The sequence below is a fragment of the Plectrocnemia conspersa genome, unplaced genomic scaffold, assembly GCF_051122295.1.
Source record: "Plectrocnemia conspersa isolate PC_06_02 unplaced genomic scaffold, ASM5112229v1 ptg000009l, whole genome shotgun sequence".
In the NCBI taxonomy this organism is placed as follows: Eukaryota; Metazoa; Arthropoda; class Insecta; order Trichoptera; family Polycentropodidae; genus Plectrocnemia; species Plectrocnemia conspersa.
Genome location: NW_028277173.1, coordinates 28,649,917 through 28,667,689, shown reverse-complemented (window position 1 = coordinate 28,667,689; position 17,773 = coordinate 28,649,917). Strand labels below are relative to the sequence as shown.

Sequence of the window (17,773 nt, the reverse complement as noted above, 5' to 3'; positions counted from 1 at the left end):
TAGAATTACCAAAACACAATTTGAAAAAATACATGTGGATTTTCGGCGACCGATAGGGACAAGAGATATACTTGTTCTATGTTTAAGATAAGTTTTTATTAATTGAATCAGGAATTCTTGAAACACATTTTATCCACACAACCTAATTATTCAGGAGAGCGCTGATTTCTGGAAAAAAAATAAGACAACTTTGTCTCATTTTTAATTAAAAGTTGGTTAGCTGATTCTAAATATGCATAATTTTATGTATAGTTTAAGAGTTACAAACTTCAGGACGGTAGTGGGGGTTGCGACGCCGATCGTAATCGAGGAACACAGTCCACAGTAATGTGCATCTACCCAGGCCTGCCAAGAGTAGGGCGGGGCGGGGGGTTTCTTGGGGCCCGACAAAAAATCATATCAAGAATATATTCATAAAAAAACTAAAAACTGACATGAAATAGCGAATCGGAACTAAACTAGTTGTTTGCGATGTATGCATTTCAGGTATAAGTTTCTTTTTACTTTTTTATGCATACTAAAAGGAGTGGAACATTGCCTTCAAAAGCACCCACTTTCTAGGAAGTACTTTCACAATAAGCATTAATAATCAAAGGAACAAAGTATATTTTTTTGATGCAGTTCCGTTTGTCTTAAATTTTTTTGTTATTTATTATTGTTGATTTTATTTCTTTCTGAACCTTATAAAATATAAGACTCAGTTGGGAGAAAATATTCAACGAATGTAAGTGGATAGCAGTAAATTTAGGTATTTAATCTAAGTTTTCAGATCGATGAAAAAGAAAGAAGCCAAGAAATAACAAAGAATCAACAACAGCAACAGCTGACAACTAAATTTGATGCAGTAAAATAAATAATGTATACAGTTTCATGTGGTTATTTCGCGACATGAATGATGATGAGATATGGGAAAAGGCAAAAAAATAACGATACAAATATAACGATGATCTTGGTGAAATGTTGTCTGAAGAAATATTACACTTAAAATCAATATATGATGCAGATATTAAAATAAAATATATTTTAACCAAACATTTGCTAAATAAAATAAAAGAACTATCAATTATTATTTTTATTGGTTTAAGATTATTTTAGGGGCAGGCAGGAACATTTCCTCCCCCCCATTGAATTTAGCCAAAAAAATGCATGTCACTCAATAAAATACTATGAATCGGTTTGAAATCGAAATATTAAAAAACGACCACTGATTGGCCTACTTTTGTCCTACCTTAGAAAATACTGAAATGCTGTCCATAATTCCAAACCAGAAATCTCGAGTTGTCCCTCAAAGAAAATTTAAGAAAAACAGTCTTAAATCTATCCCAAAAATATTTTTTAAAATACTATTTCAGTGAAATCATAAAGAAATATATTTTCACCAGTAGATACATATCAGGCGCAGGGGGTGGGATACTTTCCCTCTCGATCGCTCGGGTGTTGAGTATTGAGAGTGAGTGAGAGATAAGAGCATGCGTCCGCATGTCATCACCGCCCGGGACTGATACATAGATACATTTACCAGTGAAAATATAATTTATCTGGCAGGTGAAAGTAAAATTATATCATTTTATATACATACATACATACATACTTATCAATATTTATTTACATGCGATGTACAAATTTTACAGTAAATGTATATTTTTCAGTGAAGTTATATTTTCACTGGTAATTCCAAATACATTTTCATCAGTGGATATATATTTTAACTGGTGTTATTATAAGCTGCACTAAAATGTCTATGATACTTAATTTGACAGTTGCGAAACGTCCACTTGCTGTTTAAACCCAAACTAATTATAAAACACACATTATTTTGGAAAATTCCGTTTTGAAAACACTATTTTTAATAAAATATGTGATTATACAATATTTTGATCTAACGTAAAATGATAATCAATCACTGTTTATTAGACCACATAAGTTGTATTTGATTTATTTTTAATAGTAGGTCTGAATTTTTAATAGTTAAATAAATTAAAACTAAACGTCATAGATGTAACAAAAAAATGTTGGGTTATGGCCAAAACATGTTATGAAAGTACACTTCAACTGTCAGCTGACGCCGGTGAGGATGACTTGCGCTCCCTGTTTCTGACTAGTCAAAAACTGAATATAATTAGTCTCATAAGCATTTTCAATGTTAAATTAATAATCTGCGCACTCAAACAACACAGTAAGTCGACCTAAAACCGATTATGCAACTTTCTTTCTGGATTATTCGCTAATTGCGATTCGAGGTTCGATTCACCATTAATTCATTATTGAAATTACAACACAGGTTACTTTAAATAATGTAAATTAGGCAATTTGAATAAATTATCATTAAGCCGTCTACCCCCATTCTACTACTTTTGTTTATATTTTAATTGATCACTATCATTACTATAATATATTAAAAGTATAATTAAAATAAATACACAATTTTGTTATTCAATCACATCTATCGTAATAACCTGTGGATAAGTATATTATTTTACGTGTCTTATCTCAATGTAATTGATATCAGCTTTCAATTTATGTTTCCTTGTAATTTAATTGATAACTTGAACCGAATTACATAATAGGTCACATATAAAAAATATAAATATTTTTTTATTAAATTATTTTGCTTCATTTTTTATTTATTATATAAATAGTATGTCACACATGAGCTTTTCATATCAAAGAGGATTTCATATCAAATAAGTTACGATTGCTGTTTATCCATGAGATTAGGAAAATTCAATCTAAAGTAACTGATCAATACTAATCGTATACTTTGATCTTTCAGAACCGATAATTTAAGATTTCAACTAAATACCTTCAATTTATAAGTAATGGCTCTCATTACTGCATAATGTTTTTATAGTTATAACTGTTGAGATCTGGTAATTACCACTTACTGAACAATGAGACTTTGATGACAACAAAAATCATATTGCGGATTCTTTAAATTTTTAATTCTCGATTGCAAACCGTTATATTTGCCGGCCATATTAGCGGCATTATCATAAGTTTGACAGTGACAATATTTTTAAGACTTGTTCACACTGATTTTCAATCCCCTTGAACGTTAATATTTCCTAAAATAAGTGCTAATTGGTCTGTATGGCTTATATCCAGCGAATTTAATTAATGAATTTGCCGTAAGTTGAGTGAGATAAATAATTTACATAACCAGATCTGATATTATTATATTTTTTTGGTCATGTCTCCGAAATGCCAAACTCAAACTAGCAAATAATTTTACTGTGCTACGATTCTTATTAAAACATTTCGCCAATATTTTTGTTCCATATTATACATTAATTTGTCGGATCAATTTATAATCAACGCGCCCTACTGCTAATAATATTTTTTTTAAAGTCAACATTGAGAAAAAATGATCTTTTGAATGCTGATGTTCCTTTCATGCCAGATTTAAATTTTTTCCAGTCGTTATACTGTCATAAATTGAGTATTATTGCGTAAAAGGAATTTACACACATAACAATAAACACATTTACTATTATAGTTTCTGAAAAAATTAACCGTTAGCAAAATTCTTTAGTACCGTTAACCTTTAAACAATAAAAATTATTCATTGAAATATTTCTGAAGTATGTCTTATTTCTAACTTTATATTTTACTTTCAGTCACGTTATATCTCCAATATTGCACGGTTTATTGATTAAAAATACTCTACTATTTTATCAGATACGACCTTTGGCCATAAAACGATATAAAAAATCCAATCGTATTTCATTGTTGCCTTCTTGTTGCTTTTAAATTTATTCTATTTGTTTGCATTCTGACAGTTGTTCTTCTTTATTTTTTCTTTCTCTTAAATCTTTGTTATTTTTCACGCATTGTTCAATATTTATTTTTCAAAAAAATGTATTCGTAGCGAGATTTCCTCAATTTTCACCCAATTTTTTCCTTTTTCGGCTCCAGATCCATAGGTTCACTTCGCAGCTTAAGATATTGAAATTATATACCGATCGCCCGTATCTGAATGATTAATCCGTCTGTGATGTGTAGTAATTGAAATATTTCGGCACTTACTCATTCTCAAAAATATGTATGCAAATGCACACGTAAAATCGCCATTGTCTATTATTATCGTCTGCATTATTTAAAGGAAACAATAAATCAAATTAAGCTCAAGGCTACAAATATGGAGCTTCTCGAAAATGTGTTGAATTTAGTAAATTAACGAACGCTTTTTTGCAAAGAACGCTTTTTTTCAAAAAATGCTAGGATACCTTCGGGGGCCCTGAGGCGAGCGCCTCCCCCGCCTGTGCGTAAATCTGCCACTGAACACATAACTATTATATAATGTTTTCAATTGAAAGAGCTAATTTTTTTGATACAAATGACGTTTGATTTTGATATTTAAATTGTTTTATCAGATATATTTATATCATTATAGAGAATTATTTTTTCTCGAAAAATATTTCTTAAGAAGAATCATCACTCACAATTAGGGATTCCAATCCCGGGATCCCGAATCCCGGGATCCCGAACGATTTTCAATACCCGATGAGTCCCGGGATTATAAAACATAATCCCGAATTTTTCGGATTGGTTGATTTATCAAGCACAATCGAATTATTATTGACAACATCGTTATATTTCGTGTACAAACTTGCGCGAGTTGCACGTGTCATCTGTGAATCTTTGAGGCTGTGAGTCTAAACGTGCTTTTTCAGCAGCAGGCTGCTTAGGAACCAAAATCAGATCAAGGCTAAATGATAAAACACTTGATGCTTTGATGTTACTTCGTGAGTTTTATTCAAAATAATGTATTCAATTAATTGTCTATGAATGTACATAGGTATGTACATACATTGTCAAAAGTTCATTTTTTTCTTCTCAAATAAATATATAAGACCTTCCCTTTTTTATTTTTATTATATTATTTTTTATTTTAAGTCCAAGACTAAAATTATACGTACTTTATACATTGTACGTTATAAAAAACAGATGTAAAAATATAATGTATTATTCATTTTAAATTATTTTTATCGATAAAATAACATGAAAATTATCCCGGGACTGGTCCCGGGATCCCGGGATCGACTAATTGCAATACCGAAATCCCGGGATCAAAATTTTGGCCCGGGGTTGGAATCCCTACTCACAATGTTACAGGGCTATAAGAACACTAAAAATATCAAACAGTTTCTGCGTTTAGTACACAGAACAGGGAATTAACTAGAACGGCCGTTCCGTACAAATACGTATATAAAAATTGAAGCCGTTTGCAGCGCTAATTTGATTTAGGCGTCGAAAGCCTGAACTATTACCTGACAGGACCGTACTCGTGTCATCATATACATATAAGAGAAAATATTTTAAATATGAGTTTTCATTATCTAATTTATTTTTAAATTAAAATAAACAAATGTAACTACATAATATGTAATATTGAACTCCATAAACAAAATATAATTATATATTATTGTAGATTTATTCAAACGCGTTCGTTTCTGATGCACTATCGTATTTCGTTTGAGAACATCAAGAAGGTTTATTCTATTTAAATAAAAGAATAAAATGCACTCAAATTTATTTATTTCCACTATATTATTATATATTAAGTTCTATTAATATTGACAGAAAGAACTGCAAAGAAAACTGCCAAATTTCTTTAAATATAATATCTTAATAAATATACAATATACCGTCGATGTACTGACAAACGTCACTAATTGCAAAAACTCATTACTGAGATATAACAATTTTAAAAACGATTTTGTTAAATATCTGTATAAGTGATTTTTGAAAAGCAAGCTACTGGTATGTATTAGATAAAGACTATTGTCTGACAACAATTATATTTTTTTGTAGGTGTCAGTTTTATAAAAGCTAGTTAGTGATTTTTGTCAGTAAAGATACGATTTATACACTATATAAAATAATTATTTTTTCAAAATTATTGACCTTTAAAATGGATTACTTTATTATAATAATTACGTTTGCTTTCGATGTTTATGAGTTTTTGTTATAAAATGTATTCTAACATCTAAATATTTTTCAGAAATTACTTTAATTAATTATATTAAATTGCTTTCCATTGGATATTGGCCAAACATATGGTCATATATGATGATCTAGAAAGATTTTAATACTGTATTGATAAAATGGTTTTTATTTAATTTTGACACCAAATTAACTATAGTTAAACTTATAATACATCACAGCAATACTTATTTTTACAAATTAATACATCACAGCAAGTTTCACATTCTTTTATTTTAATTATTGATTTTACAATGTAGTCTGCTATATATTTATTTAACTATATGTTGACTGAAGCTAGATAAACTGGTAGGGTCCAAGTCAAAATCAATTTCTACGCTATTTTTATATATATTTTCACTGCGAACGCTGCTTCTATATATTCTTTATTCTGTGGTTTAGTATTTATATTCAGTAGATGTCGTGAGTTTGTAACCTAATTTTTTTTGCCTTTTTTCAAAAAAAAATTGTAAAATTGTAGAAATAACTATAAAAGTTACTAATTTAATTTGCATCACATAGTATATGCTTCAAATTAACTATGTTTTTTTACAGATCATGCTGTACTGCCCGCCTGGCGTGACCCTAAATGAAATATGGGTGGACCACGGAATCTCGCAATGCTTCATGGAGACCGTCAGCGGTTCCATCATAGGCGGTTTACTATTAATATTTGGCATTATACAAGTCATCATGTACCATAAGTATGCTCTAAATAACGTTCATTACAGAGGTGAAACTTCATATTTTAAGCTCCCCACAAAAATAAATATCTTAGACCCATGTCATTAAAAAACTATAAATTGAAATGAGTCAGTAAGTAAGCTATAAATCGAGACAGAAATAAAACGAATATAATTACTGATACGAAAACAATGTGAGCTCCTTTTCTGGTCTCTAAAAACCAGCAGCATAAAATTATTACAGCTGCTGTCGTACAAAATTTCGCTGCTTAATAATGATAATTTAAAACTCATTAAGAGGCGCCACCATCTTGCGCTTTAAAAAAGGCCGTGGGGGTCTTGCACCATGTAGTTTCGCAACTGATATTTATTATTTTTATGGCTTTATATTTCATGTGATTCCTTTTTTAGGTATGCGACAGACGTGTCCATCATCAGACACTCTCGTTTGTATACGTTACAGTTGATATTTACTTTTCTGATACCGCTCTTGGCAATTGTGCGATTTTTTCTGCAAATTTTCGTTTATAAAGATGGGCAATTGTTCGGCTATATGGTAAGTTATATTTTCCTTATGTTTATAATTCTAGGAATATTAAAAACAAAAAAAAGATATATTAAAATCTCTTTTACTCAAAAGTTTTGTTGAAATCAATTACATTATTTTTAAAAGAATGTTTTTATAAGCTTTCTGCATATAAAATTTAGCGATAACGTTAAGACAGTATTTTAATGGATCATTATATTAAAAAGTTTCATTCTTTTTAATTAAAATAATAACATATTATTTCAATCAAATGTATTTAACTTTCAGATACTCTCTTTGTTGATAAACGTATTCGTGTTTCCATTTTCTCTTTATCTGATGCGACTCGAAAGATTTTATCTTTTGCCGTCCGTACCTCCAAAAGGTCACGGATTTGTTCTTTTATTATTTTGGACTCTTATATTTGTGTCTGAGAACTTGTCCTTCATAAACATCAAAAAAGAAGGCTGGTGGTGGCATCTACGGAAGTAAGTTAATTATAAATTAACCATAGCAGATCGATAAAATAAAAACAATCTTTTTTCACAGCTTAGACGACAATCTGGAAATGACCTTATTCATATCTCGCTACATTTCATGTATGGGTATGTTCTTTCTGGGTCTGAAGGCGCCGGGAATTCCTCAGCAATACGATGACTATTTAATAACGCCCAACACATCTACTTCACCATTCGTATGCTATTTTTTTATTGAGTTTTGTATCTGACGCACAAATTGCAAAATAACTTTTTTTATAAATTTCAGTTCATACCAGACGAGAACAGATCTACGTTTTACAACGCCTACTCCAAAATGCGGAAACTCTTGCCATTCATGTGGCCCAAGACCGATTGGAAGCTTCAGATTCGAGTCTTGATTTGCGTATTGACCTTGGTAGCAGGCAGAGTGATAAACCTTTACGTTCCCATCTATAACAAAAAAATAGGTGACTACTACTATATCGTATTTCTAAAGCAGATAAAATTATCACATGCAATTTATTTGTGATAAAATGTATATTGAGGCCTTGGAAATTTAATATTCACACACGTTTACTATAGCGATAATGGATGATTACATCATTGTTGATTCATTTAGTTGAGAATGATGTATGAAAATATTACATCAAGTATTATTCAACAATAGGTTTCCAGAAAAAAATGTTGAAAATACATTTTTAAAATATTACAAGGCATAAAACACACACAGATGCCTCGGCTCATTTTTACATGCAAAATTGGTATTCAACTTATTGTCAGTTGATCAGATCAATTAAACATTGTACACCCATACCTTGCTTTACGGCCTAGATACGTTTCACGAAACTTGGCCGCAAAGCGAAAAGCCAAATTCAATGGGATCGGTTCCAAATTTGTTAAATATGTAACATGGTTTATCATTTAAAATGCATTTTATCTTTTTATTTCATTTAAATCAAAAATACATACATAACAAGTACATACATTTGTACATGAAATAATAACAGACTCCAAAAACCAACAATAATCCATAAACAAAAATGAAACAACTTCATGTTACATAAAATATGTGTATGTATACATACATAATGTTTTTTAAAATGGCTTTAATCTGAAGACGATGAAGAAATGGTAACCTGCAGATCACTGTCGTCATCATTTTTCGCTGGTAAGAATGGGCCTGGCTTAAAAAAATTGTCCAACGTTGTTTGTCTTGCCTTCTTGTCTATTTCGTTCTTCAATGATTTATAACAGCTAATGGCTGAGTTAATTCCTCGAGAAAATTTAGCGCTACGTTCAACGTCAGGATCGTTTTCAAGGAAGATGTTTATTCCTTGTTCGAAATAGGAAAAAGCTTTTGACAATTTTTTTGATGTTAGCTGTTTGAATACAACAGGCTCTGTCTCTTCATCAAATGCCGGTTCTGCTTGCAACTGAATGAGTTCCTTATATGAAAGGAGTTCCCTATCAGCTTCAAGTAGATCAAGCACATCACGTTCGTTCAAACCTTCAAAGCCGAGATCATGTGCTAGATCCAAAATGTTTTGCCTAATTTCAGGAAGACAATTAACTTCTGCATCAGTACTTTTTACACATTCTGGCCATATTTTTTTCCAAACATGGTTCATTGTTGTTAATTTCAATTCCTTCCATGATTCACTGATGCTGTCAACAGCATCCTTGATGTTATAGTTTTTCCAAAATGTTTTAATTGAAGATTTACCATCGGTTTCCCTTATAAGTTGTCGGAAAGTTCGGCGTAGGTAATATGCCTTAAAAGTGGCTATTGCACCCTGATCCATTGGTTGAATCAGAGGTGTTGTATTTTTCGGAAGGTACTCAATCATGACATCTTCAGATAGTTCGGATAAATTAGTAGGATGCCCTGGTGCATTATCCAAAATTAGCAAAGCCTTGTTGCTTAAGTTATTGTCTCGCAAATATTTTTTCACTTCTGTGCAAAAGTGATTTTTGAACCAATCCTCTAAAGTAGCTTTAGTCATCCAAGCTTTCTTGTTGGATCTCCATATGACGGGTAATTGATTTTTATTTAGTCCTTTAAGAGGCCTTGGATTTTCGGACAAATATATTAAAAGTGGTTTTAGCTTAAAATCACCCGCGGCATTAGCACCAAGTAGCAAAGTTAATCGTTCTTTAGACACCTTATAACCAGGCGCAGATTTTTCGGTTTTTGAAATGTACGTGCAATCAGACATTCGCTTCTAATAAAGCCCTGTTTCGTCTACGCTAAACACTTGTTCAGGTTTATGACCACCTCTTTCAATAATTCCCTTTAAAATGTTGGGATATTCCTTAGATGCGGCCTCATCGGCGCTAGCTGCTTCACCTTTCATTTTAAAATTATGCAAATTAAATCTATTTTTAAATTTTTTAAAAACTCGACATCGAAAAATAGTTTTTTTGCCATTATATATAGCGAAACATTTTTGGCTGTAAATCGAAAACGTGCCTTAATTGAAGAGGGCCGTTATAGCGAAAGGCCGTATAAAGAGCGGCCATATAGCGAGGTATGGGTGTATATGCTTTTTGCTAATAATTTATATCAGAATCTACATTATTTTGATTAATATGACGCTGGAGCAATTTCATCTTTTCCCCTATAAAACATGGCAAAGAAAAACATGACCAATCATGTTTTTCTTTGCCATGTTTTAGCTGAAGCAAAGTATTATTTGGTGGAATATTCTCAAAATAAAATTTATTCTATCACGCGACATTAGTAAAGATGCATTAATAGCGTGACTAGGTTTGACAGGCGTGTCGGTCTCCACGGTACTCCCCCCTAGCAATTTCATATTACGAAATTCGACTAGGAGGAAAGATTAAGTTGTCTCTCGGTGTTGCGTAGTCCAGCATAGCTCCAACCTTGATTACCACACCTGTACAAACAGTACACTCCCCCTTCCTATTAACTTAATATTGCTGAAAAGAGACAAGTGGCAATGAAAGACTTACTCCATTGGCGATGTGACAGAACACGTTTTTCTTCAGATCGTACATTGCAAAATTCAGACAGGATATTGAGTAATAGTTTTAATTTTTATGGTTGATCATGATTTTCTTTGCCAAGTTTTGGCTAAAGCGTATTTATTTAATGGAATATTCTCAAAATAAAATTGAATCTATCACGCACTATTAATAACGTGGCTCCAGATTTGACAAACGTATAGGTCCTCACAGTACTCCCCCCCCCCCAGCAATTGACTATTGCGAAATTCGACTAGGAAGAATGATCAAAGTCCCTCTCGGTGTCGCCAATAAAATTGAATCCATCATGCGACATTAGTATTCCTGATATTAATTTTCAAAGATAGATAATATTTACAGCTCAACATAACACGTGCTATAGGTTTTAAGTACTTTTTGTGTTTCAAAATATTATTTTCTTTAGTAAATCAATAGGGAATAAGCATAAAAAATGTCAATGGAGTCGTTACATTTGCTAGTATATTGGAACACAATTTTCTATGAGAGTAATTGTTTCCTGATATTCCTTCACAATAAAAAATATCCCTTTTTGTATACTATAAGACTAACAGAATCTCAATTTTCTTACAGTATCCTGTCTGAATTATAAGATTAAGGTTTACTATCTCCCTTTACCCCATTTTTATATCATTTGTTATTAGATATAGTAGACTCACAACTGAAAGTATTTAATCTAAATACAAGTCCACATAAATGATTTTGAACTCAAATGTCTTTTTTCTTTTATCTGTGTCAAAAGAAAAAATCTGAGTTAGTATTTAAAATACAACATAAATAGAAGACATCCTTCTGTCGCCAATAGAGTAAGTTCTTCTCGTCGATGTTAGTGTAGCTCCGGGTTTGTTAACCGTATCATCCCTCACAGCCAAAAACATCATACAGTTTATTAAAAATATATCTATTCTGCATTTTACTTTATTGACTATGTATTTTTGTTTACAGTTGACAGCATATCAACTCCACCGTTGGATTTCAGATGGGACCTCATTTTAATATACGTAGCTTTTAAATTCTTACAAGGCGGGGGCACAGGCGGCATGGGTTTTCTCAACAATCTGAGATCATTTTTATGGATCAGAATACAGCAGTATACGACGAGAGAGCTTCAAGTATGATTTACATATACAGTAGACCCCCCAATAACACGGTAAATTGGGGACATGCATTTGGGTGCATGTAGTTGAGGGACTAGAAAATACTCATACAATTTTTCGCAATGCGTACATATGAATCAGGCGTGTGTGGTGAGATATCCTCCTTTTGGCTCACACATAAAGTAACGAGCACCCAAATAGCACATTCCCAATTTACTGTGTTATTGGGGGGGTCTACTGTAAGTGTGTTTTTATAATATCATTTGATCACATAACATTTTTTTTAAACGCCAAGGTCGAATTGTTCAGACATCTACATAATTTACCGATGCGGTGGCATCTAGGGAGAAAAACTGGCGAAGTATTACGGGTTATGGACAGAGGAACAGACTCGATCAACAATCTACTGTCTTACATATTGTTCTCCATCGTTCCTACGTTGGTCGATATCATCATTGCAGTTGTATTTTTCATATCGGCTTTCAATTGGTGGTTCGGCTTGATCGTCTTCAGTACAATGGCTCTTTACATATGTATGCTATTAACATATATAAAAAAATATTTGTTTCTTAAATATGATAAATAATAATTCGCATGATTGTAGTCTTCACCATCGCTATTACCGAGTGGAGGACCAAATTCCAAAGGAGGATGAACTTGGCTGATAACGCTCAAAAAGCACGTTCAGTCGATTCTTTGCTGAATTTCGAGACTGTAAAGTATTACAGTGCCGAAAATTATGAAGTGAGGAAATACAGGGAAGCCATTCAAGACTATCAGGTAATTGATTCCGATTTAACACTTTTCTCCCGAATTTTTTTGCATTTTTTGCATCCTGTGTCGGTCTACTCCACAGAGGTATCTATCTTAAGAAGTACCATTCATTGGTGAACTATTAAAAACCATATTTATGTCCTTGTATTTTTTTTAATAAGGTGTGTAAAAATATAATATAAATATAAGTACAAAATATTCAGAAATTAAACTACATTCGAACATTTTTAAATACATAAAACAGTTTATTAAGCCAATAGAGCAAGTTTTTTTATATAGAAAATTATAGATAAGATGTAGAGTAATGATTTTACTTTTTACAATTGACTGTATTTTTTTTCGGCAGATTTTCACTGAAGCAAAATATATTTTTAAAAGATAATAATTTAATCTATTTCCTGACATTGCTAAAGATAAAGATGAATCCTTGAACTTAATTTTCAAAGATCAATTTTATATGCAGATCAAATTTTTACTTTGAAACTGAAATCATTGTAAAATGTGTTCTAGATGTAGCCAATATCACAGGAGAATATGGCAAAGTTTTGTCAAAACTTGTTCAAAACTCTAGTCATTGATCATTTTGCTAAAGCAACAAAAGAAGTTGTCACTCTTGCGTAACAGCTCAATTTTGATATTTATCTTGAAGATATCATGAAGCTATTGAAGATTATGAGATTATAGAGATTCATAAGCAAAAAGCTGTAAAAAATGACAGACTGATTTAGCTGTACTTAAGTTTCTGAGAGAAATGTATTCAAATGAAGATCGAGTAGCAACTGCTAGGCAAAATAATAATGAGTTAAGATTTTACTGCTAGATTATTAGGGATTTTCAGATTTCACTGCTAGATTATTAGGGATTAAACTTGATTACAATTTTTTGCTACAAATATGTTATTATTTTTTTTTTGTGTAAATTCCAGGTTGAAGAATTCAAGAATATTATCACGTTGAACATATTGAACACAATACAGAACATAATAGTTTGCGGAGGTTTACTGGGAGGCTCGATGTTATGTTTGAAAATGGTAGTTTATGATCATGCTTTAACAGTTGGCGATTACGTTCTCTTTTCAAGTTACATTATACAACTATATGTGCCTTTGAATTGGTTCGGAACGTTCTACAGGTAAATTCAATAAATTTGTACTACACAAGCTGTCGGGTTGTGGCGCTAATTGAACATTATTATCTCTGCAGAGGTATCCAAAAGAATTTTGTAGACATGGAAAATATGTTTGCGTTGTTCCGTGAGACTACAGAAGTCAAAGATGCCATTGGAGCGCCTGCGCTTTTGGCGAGAAAGGGTAGCATCGAATTCCGCAACGTGTCATTCAGCTACGTTCCCGAGAGAATTATTCTGAAGAATATTTCGTTCACTGTGCAATCTGGAAAGACCGTCGCATTAGTGGGACCGACCGGTTCCGGCAAATCCACCATCATCAGATTGATTTTCCGGTTCTACGATGTAGACTCTGGGTCAGTAGCTATTGACGGACAGGATGTCAAGACAGTAACTCAGCATTCCCTTAGGACAGCCATCGGAGTAGTTCCTCAAGATACGGTTCTCTTCAATAACTCCGTCAAGTATGTAGTATGATACATTTTCAGAACTACAAATTGTGAAAATAATCTATTTAATTATTTAGATACAATATTCAGTATGGAAAACATGACTGTCCTGCTATTGATGTAATATCAGCAGCCAAGAATGCGGATATTCATGAAAAAATACTTACCTTCCCAGATGCGTATGAAACACAGGTTTGTTTTTAAATAGATTGCTATTAATAGTGTTTAGAAACACTTTCAAATATTAATTAATTCTGAATAATGTGGTTAGGTTGGCGAAAGAGGCTTGCGTCTCAGCGGAGGAGAAAAACAACGTATAGCAATCGCTCGTACGATACTCAAATCTCCAATTATCGTACTCCTCGACGAAGCAACTTCAGCTTTGGATACAAAAACTGAGAGGAATATTCAAGTATGTACTTAAGTAGTGATTTTGCCGATGTCTATAATAAGCTCTTGATAATCCTTGTTATTAATTCCAGTCTGCTTTAAACCGAGTCTGCGCAGATCGTACGACTTTAATAGTAGCCCATCGGTTATCGACAATCATTCATGCTGATGAAATTTTGGTGTTGAAAGATGGTCAAATCGTAGAAAGGGGAAGGTATGTTCGCGATTATTTCTATCATCTCGATTATTGCTGGAATCTAATCATATATTACGTTTTAGACATGAAGATCTACTCGAAACAAACGGCATATACCACGAAATGTGGAACCAACAGTTGGAAAAGGCAAATAGTTCAGTGGAAAATACGTCGGAAGATAACGATTCCGATGTGGCAGCAGCGAAAGAAACGGATGCGCCAACTCATCCCAGTCACTATCACTAGTTTTTATCACAACTGAACGAATCATTCCAATTCAATGTTCATAATTAAAAAGTTTTTCTAGGAGTGTCTTAGATTCCTTTAGTTATGAATTTCTTAATCGGTTTACTTGATTAATTATACATTTTATATGCTAAAATTTTAACAATATTGCCTATAAATAATAGTAAATTCTTATATATTTTTTTAAAAAGCTATCTATTTTATCGCAATCTTTTCCTTAGTGTATTTATCGAATGTATACTTTTACAAAATAAGATTTGTATAAGATAACGTTTTGATTGTACAAGTTGTGTATACTTTCATATCTGTAATATTTAATTGAAGAAATAAAAATTGTACTTTGTGATTATTATTTGATTGTATGTATTTATAAGTTTTTATAATAAAATGTGATACTTAAAACTGATGTCAATATCCTTTTGTATATTTTATGTAATTTGTATTTGAATAATTTTAACTATTTGTTGAAATAGTATTATAAACAATAAAGTAAGTTTTGATTATTATGTATTTTTATTATATGTTATACATGGGGACACCGTTAATACCAGGATTTTCAATACTCGGAATGTTTTCTTTGAAGATATTGAATAAGATTTAGTAACTATTGTGGTCTTCATATTATTTGTTTAGAAATAAAACAATTTAATAAACAAGCAGGGTAAATTTCGACTTAAATTATACGTCTTACTATGAATATTTCGTGTTTTAGGCGATAAAAATCGTTTAGACAATCTTCCTTACATTCAGGTACTTCTAAAAATACTTTATACGAGGATCCTGTATTATGTTATCTACGAGTACTAATAAAAATCAATAAGACGACTGTACAAAAACATTTTTGTCACATTTATTTCTTCACTTTCATTCATTTACTATATTGTCTATAAAATATTTTTGAAAATACAGGTGGCAAATCTTTCTTCTTTTGGAATAATTAGCCTAGAAAACCATCATCTTTGATTGACTACTTCTGGATGTCTCCTAAATTTTTATACCAGAGACCAGAGCATCACTCGTCAATTTATTCAAATAAAATATATTCCTATATTACTCATTATTTTTTCAGCTATGATCTTCAGAAAGAACCTTATGAGATAGGAGCGCATAGAAAATATAATATGTTTGCTTAAAATGTGACATCTTTTTTTCTAAGAACAGATTTATGTAGTTTATTTATATAATGTTATTTTAATTATTGAACATTTATTTTCGAAAGATATACATACTTATCTCTTGTATACTTACATATTTCTTTTCATGTTAAAAATAATATAAATTAAATTTTAGCTATATATGTGTATGTAAATATTATATAATATGTTAATACATAAATACTGCATAATACATTTTTACATTGATATCCTACGCTGATAACACTACTTAGGTTGATTTACTACAATGACCATTATTTTATTCTCTGGTTCTGCTTTCGAACAATATACGAATCGTTGTTCTTGTAGTTCTAAACCATAAAGATATCGTTTTCAGCAAATAAATGTATTAGGAGAAAAATTTTTTTTGTTACTACCTGTATTTCATTTTCTACCGGTTGAACCGAAGGTTGATTATCGGTATCGGTACTACCGTTATTGCAATCCCTAGTTTTATTAGAAATAAAAGGTAATTAATATATACAGTTAGTAGCTATGTTATATTTTTTTATGAAGAATTTTGATCATAAGGAAATGTCACCAAAACAAGTCTTCACCTTTGGGTGCTGTTAGCGTACCGCGTAGATACAGAGTAACCAACTAAATCGTCCTCTACACCGTCAAACGTATTTATGTTTAGCGTTATTTAGTTATATTTCAATATTTCATAAAGAATACATTTTTAAAAATGCGGCCCTTGCAAATCGATAAAAGTATTAACATGAACAGCAAAGTTTGAAAAAATTGAAGAAAATAAAGTCAAGAAAAGTTGTAAATAATATGGTAAACAAACTAATACAGTAGCAAACTTAATATAGCGTTTGCACCGGTGGCGCTCCTTTCGTGTAGAGACAAAACAGCTTCGTGGCTTATGATTACAAAAAAAAAATCAATTGAAAATTTTACCCTGCACGATTCACTGCAAAAATCGATTAAATTAAATTTGAGACTGTAATACAAAAATGATTATATTGCTCAAACCCTAAGTGCATATAATTTATTCAAAGCAATTTGTCGGTGTAACAAACAAAAGAGCAATTATATTTATCTACGTGAATGTACATTCACGGTATTCATAAATAGTGCCAAAGCAATTTTCACAAAAACCATTGGAATTTTCATTCACAAAAATAGCTACGAATTGCACATTCCATAAAATAGCCACGTTATCAAATGTACAATATTATAAACCTATTCTTACGGCGATACACGCGCAAAAAGTCTGATAAGATATGTGTTAGACAAAAACAAAAAGTCTTGTTCCGCCCTGAATCATCTGCATTGTTTAAAATATCAAGGACTGAATGGCACGTTGGAATCTCCCCCGCTCATTTCTCAATGATATATAAGCTATAAGATTGTCGTACTTCCACCGAATCTTCAGTCAATACTTGACCCAAAATTTACTATACAAAAATGAAGAAACATCGTTTTTTTAGCACGAATATCCATTACTTTTGGTACTCTAATATAAAAGATATTTGGCGACGGGATGTTGACGGGTGGCAATTAGACACAGATTGAGCCGCTGCAGTAATGTTTTATTGAATTATTTGAGTTGTTTACATGGTTTACAAAGTACGAGGTGCGCGTCTGAATCGCTTGAAGATTGCCAATCGAGAGAATAACTGTCACGCCAGTGTTTCCCAAGTGCCACCATGTT

General features: G+C 31.7%; 1 protein-coding gene across 1 annotated transcript; it reads left to right on the top strand.

The window, feature by feature from the left end:
- The first annotated feature begins 2,043 nt into the window (after positions 1–2,043).
- Hmt-1 (ABC transporter ATP-binding protein/permease Hmt-1) lies at positions 2,044–15,459 on the top strand. Its single transcript, XM_088192912.1, has 15 exons — positions 2,044–2,176; positions 6,541–6,689; positions 7,080–7,224; positions 7,483–7,682; positions 7,744–7,888; positions 7,960–8,140; positions 11,625–11,791; positions 12,072–12,309; positions 12,381–12,556; positions 13,476–13,681; positions 13,753–14,139; positions 14,202–14,316; positions 14,396–14,536; positions 14,607–14,728; positions 14,794–15,459. Exons 2-15 carry the CDS (start codon positions 6,544–6,546, stop codon positions 14,954–14,956), a joined length of 2,532 nt encoding a protein of 843 aa, XP_088049038.1. The 5' UTR covers positions 2,044–2,176; positions 6,541–6,543; the 3' UTR covers positions 14,957–15,459.
- Positions 15,460–17,773: the final 2,314 nt, after the last annotated feature.